The 5,096-nt window shown below is 39.2% G+C and overlaps 1 protein-coding gene and 1 pseudogene across 1 annotated transcript; one reads left to right on the forward strand and one right to left on the reverse strand.

Annotated features, from left to right (window-relative positions):
* Positions 1–1,420: 1,420 nt before the first annotated feature.
* On the forward strand, positions 1,421–4,425 carry LOC110690172. The gene is made up of 4 exons (XM_021867003.1): positions 1,421–1,509; positions 2,324–2,333; positions 2,414–3,851; positions 4,057–4,425. The coding sequence occupies exons 1-3, from the start codon at positions 1,421–1,423 to the stop codon at positions 3,812–3,814; spliced, it is 1,500 nt and encodes a 499-aa protein (XP_021722695.1). The 3' UTR covers positions 3,815–3,851; positions 4,057–4,425.
* Positions 4,426–4,486: 61 nt separating this feature from the next.
* Positions 4,487–5,096, reverse strand: LOC110690134 (annotated as a pseudogene).

Below are 5,096 nucleotides of genomic sequence, written 5' to 3' on the forward strand. Positions count from 1 at the left end.
ACGCAATAAACTGCAAAATGAATCAAATTTAGGGATGTGCATATTACATACCATTTGTGCTTTAATTATTCGAGGACCACAATGATTTTGCAGGAAATTTATCTTCGCTTGAATGCTTAGACAATCGAGTACAATCCCAGTACCAAATTAGGAAAACAGTAATTTGCAGAGAGAGAGAGAGTGAGTGAGTAACTGCGATGTAGGGGAAGAGTAGGTTCGGAGTGGCTCAGTTTTGAGCATTGATGATGATGCGACGTAGTTGGTTGAAGGGGGAGTTATGGTGTTTCAATTGATTTGGAAGGGAAGCAAACCAGCCAAGGACCAAGGTTTACATGGCTGATGTTGACTTAATTATCCAGCTGCCGATATATTTGGTTTAATTTGGGAGGAAAAAATAAAAGCAACTTAGGTTTATTTTGGGAAGATTTCGAGACTGGTGCATTTTGGGAGGACGAAGCAAAAATTGTTGCGCTGTTGTTAAATTTTCTTTATTAATGTTCATTTTTTTTAATGGGAGGTTTAATTTTCATTTTAAGCTTCAACCCATTAAATAAATTGCTACGTCAAAAAAAACGAGGAAGCCCTAGTTAATCTTTGGGATAAACAAAATTTGTTTATCACGTGACATTTTGGTAAATAAATCAACAACTTTATCCAGTCATCATCACTGTAGGACCCATTTTTATGGAAAAAGTTGTTGATTTATTTACAAAATTGCGATGTGATAAACAAATTTTGTGAATCTTAGAGATTAACTTGTATTTACCCAAAAAGCAGATGAACTACGTCCAAAAGTAATAATAATAATAATAATAATAATAATAATAATAATAATAATAATAATAATATTAATAATAATAATAATAAATAAAATAAAATAAAATAAAAATCGGATGACAATAGCCCTGCATAGTTTGCTCCCCCTTCTCTCTCTCAGATCTCCATTGAAGCGCACTGAATATCGCAGTTGACGTTCTCCATTACAAACCATTTTTTCTCAGCAGCTTCTGAGGTAAGTTCGCTGTTGTTTCTTTTAGTAATCATCATATCAATTGCACAATCTAGGGTTCATCTTTGACCTTATTTAATTGTCAATGCAGTAAGTGTAGGGTTCCAAAATCTCAACTAATTACTAATATTATGAAAGATCATATTGTTGCTAGAAATTTGATATTGAATCACATATCCCTAAAATTGTGTGATTTTTCGGGTTTTGTTTGATAATTGTTGAATCTGATTTGGTTGCTAATGTATTGCACAATCCTTTAATGTTAGACCTCTTCTGGTGTTGATTTTCAACTATTCATTGTCAACCCTTTAATTAAGCATGAATTACAATGAGAATCATGAAAATGAGAAATTTCTAAACTAGAAAGTAATGTAATTACTTCAAAACAGAAATGGATAGGTGTCGTAGGCAATGATGCCAATCGACTTGTTTGGAGGTGTGATAGGATCTTGGTGGATGAGGAAGGGACTTTGGCCACTCATAAACTCTGTCGTAAGATGGTGATTTGAGAAGGATTGACCCTTTGCTAAGCTCTTAACTCAAAATTAAGAGGATGAGAACATAAATTAAGAAATAACTACTCTGAATTAGTCATCTCCCTCTCCTGATATATACCGAGAGCACCAGCTGCTACTTTGGTGTTGTTATCGAGTGGGGGTTTTCAGATGCAAGTAGCACTTTAGTCGATGGTTTCCTTTTTATTGGATTCATGCCATGAAGGATTGATTTAATATCTTTTAGCTAAGTATTCATGTCCAATATTATCAGTACAAGGAATGTGTGCGCCATGAGGGATGTTACATGGGTAGGAACTAGGGGGAGGGACCGAGAGAGAGGAAGGTGATTAAGGCAGTACATCATTTTTTATTGAAACTTTCCTTTCATCCTCCGCATTTTGAATCTTGAAGGCTTTGTTGACCTCTCAATTTCTACTTTTTACCCCTCATGGAGTTACAGATTTTATGGTTGATATGGGGTCGACTTTGATTGATTGATTGATAGATATTGAATTTTCGGTTAAAATTCTTGATATCACACTTGCACCTAGTAATCAGCAACTTACTGATTCGTATTTGAAGAATCTGATTTTCCTTTCTTTTCCATGTTCTTTTAGGTTTAGAGGGAGTTTGTTATGTGTGTGTGATGATATTTAACCTTGTTTGTCAAGTGCTTAGTGCTTACTAAACAGATAGGGACCATAGGGTGTAATTAAGAGCCACTATGATCTTTTATTGTTTGTCTCTTGTTATTTGATTGCTACCTCAACCTTGAAATTCATTCGTGGATAATTCTTTTGTTTCTTTTCTGTTGCAGTTATTTTGCAGTTTGTGGCTGATTTAGATTTTCCATTTCAATCTACATCAACAGCAGCAGCAGCAGTAACATCATATACACTAGTAGTAGCAACAGGATCCAATGGAATCATGGTGGGAGTCAGTGTCCAAAGCTCGCTCCCGAATCCAAGCCCTTCTCTCTCTCCTCCCTCCATTTTCATCTAGTGATTCTCTCTCTTCCCTGGTTGACTCTGATCAACCTGCTCGCTCCCTTCTGGACTCCTATGAAACCTACTCTGCTGTTTCATCTGCTCTCTCTGGATCTGGTGATGATCCTCTCTGTCAATGGCTCTATGACACCTTCCTCCAGTCTTCTGACGACTCTGAATTAGACTTCCGCCTTGTGGTGATTTCCTTGGTGCCTCTCATTGCTGGACTCTATCTATCTCGCATTCACACCTTCTCCACCACCTCCCCTTCTGCCCTCGGCTCCCCTTCCCTAGCAGGCTTTGAAGCCGTTCTCTTGGCTCTCTACTCTTCTGAGGTTAAGGCTCGTGCTGGAAAACCCCTCCTCGTTTCCATCCCTTCACCTGCTTACCTTGCTCACCATCCTTCCCTCTATCACACCCCATCTCCTCAACCTCACTCTCCTCCTGTTAATAAAAATAATTTTTCCAGATCATCCTCTTCTTCTTCTCCCTCTCCTTCTGGTGTGTCTGGAATTGGAATTGAAATTGGAGTTGGGGTTATCTCCCCACCTCTAGAGCCCCAAATAGGGATCCAGTCCACAAAGCGTGCTACCATTGTCGGGGTAGCCTTCCATTGCTTTTTCAAACACATCTCCCAAATGCCACTTTGGTCTAAGATAGATCTCTGCCGTTTTGCTGCTTCGTGGGCTGGTAGTGATTGTCCCTGTGCTCATTCTCTTGACTTCCATTGCAATACTCCTACTACAACTGCTAATCGACTGGATGACGATGACGATGCTGTCTCTGTCAGTGAGGACCTGGTTGTTTCCTCCACTACTAGCACCACCAGTAGGTCTAGTACTATTGGAGGTATCATTGCTCAACACCCTCAACCTCACCAAAATGGAACAGCAGGAAGTGAGATTATCCTTTCAGAGGTTATTTCTAGGTTGGATATCAATGGCAACAATACCAATCACTCCCAGATGTCACATTCTTCTTCTTCTGGGAGACAGGGACATGGGCAGGAACAAGAAGGGGTGAGAATTTTGCTGCCCTGGGAGCTATTGCAGCCGTTGCTAAGGATACTGGGTCACTGTCTGCTTGCTCCTGCTCCTCTGAATAACCAGGAGGTTAAGGACGCTGCTTCTGTGGCGGTGAGGCGTCTCTATGCCAGGGCTTCTCATGACCTAGCTCCACAGGCTATCCTGGCTACACGAAGCCTTGTTCAGCTTGACAATCGTGCTCGCGCCACCGCTAAGTCTGCTGCTTTAGCCACTTCTTCTTCCAATGCTAACACACCGAAATCTAGTAAGCCTGAGGTCTTCTTGGTCTCCAAGTGATGAAGATCCCCATGACTCGCTCATCTCTTCTTTATAGGTAGTGTAATTAAAGTACAAACTCATACTCTTTTGCAGAAAGCTAGTACGGAGTAGATTTTACTTCTAGTTGATGCTTTAGTTCTTAATTAGTGCTGATATTTCAGCTGACAATTCTTTTCAGTGTGTTCACTGGTCAAACTCTCTTTCTCTACTTTAGCTGACATCATATTCTCGTGTTTGACTTTTTGTCTACGTGATCTCAGTGAATCTATGACTGGGAAGACGAACACAGTAAGGGAACATGACAAGGTACATGCAACGCAACACTAGTAGTCAGCTTGGATTGGATTTTATCTGTGGGATAAAAGGTGTGATAAGGTTTATAACATTCCTTACACTGCCATGAAAGGACAGAAATAAGGGTGTTCTTATTAGTTTTTTGATCAATTAACTGTGTAAGTGAGTTATAGACTGTTAATGTTTGCAGTCAGACAAAATGTACAAAAAGAGATCAGAAAGTTTTAAGACAGCATGCCAAAAGCTGTCGTCGGATAAGCATGAATGAGAAACTTGTAGATATGTAATGTGAAATATTTATACATTTGTTATGGTTTACATTGATTTTTGTACTAGTGATGAGTTCCAGTGGTAAACTGGTAACAATTGTTTGATCTGAAACCGGTTTGAATATGTAATTCATTTTATTTATATGAAGAAACTCTATTTCTTGCAAAGAAAAGACCAGAAGGTGAACCATGGGGCAGCAATGCTAATCTCACTGGACTTGCACCCCCTTCTTTAACTGTAAAATCTCCCAAGTTTCCGTTGATATCTGTCTTAACAAAGCCAGGACAAACACAGTTAATGATAATTGACGGGTATTTCTTAGCCAATATTCTTTTATACCTATTCAAAGCTGCCTTTGACACTATATAGGTTGCCATGATAGAAGGCCAGCCCTTCTCTCAGAATGAACAGTAATTAAAGTCTCTGCAACTCGTTTACAATCTCCTCCACTTGTTCTTCTGTAAGGTTATCAGCATCACCTAAAACACTCCTTTGATTCTTTCATTTGGTATATTCTGGGGAGAAAAGAAAAGTGCTAGTTAATTGATGAGTATTTTTCTCAGTTGATGATGTTTATATGCAATATACCTTTAGCTTCCCCATAGAAGAGGAAACATTGCTGATCCTTGGTGAATCCGATAACTCAGAGCAAAGGAGGCAAAGCTTCAGTGGTTCTCTTTGCTCCATGGTATTAAGTTTTCAAGCAATGTTTTGCGACTTCATAAGTCTGTGTCAT

Source organism: Chenopodium quinoa, unplaced genomic scaffold (genome assembly GCF_001683475.1).
Source record: "Chenopodium quinoa cultivar QQ74 unplaced genomic scaffold, ASM168347v1, whole genome shotgun sequence".
In the NCBI taxonomy this organism is placed as follows: domain Eukaryota; kingdom Viridiplantae; phylum Streptophyta; class Magnoliopsida; order Caryophyllales; family Amaranthaceae; genus Chenopodium; species Chenopodium quinoa.

What these genes read in the sequence shown, in the direction of transcription:
- LOC110690172 (XM_021867003.1), top strand. Translation starts at nt 1,421, where the DNA reads ATGATGCCAATCGACTTGTTTGGAGGTGTGATAGGATCTTGGTGGATG.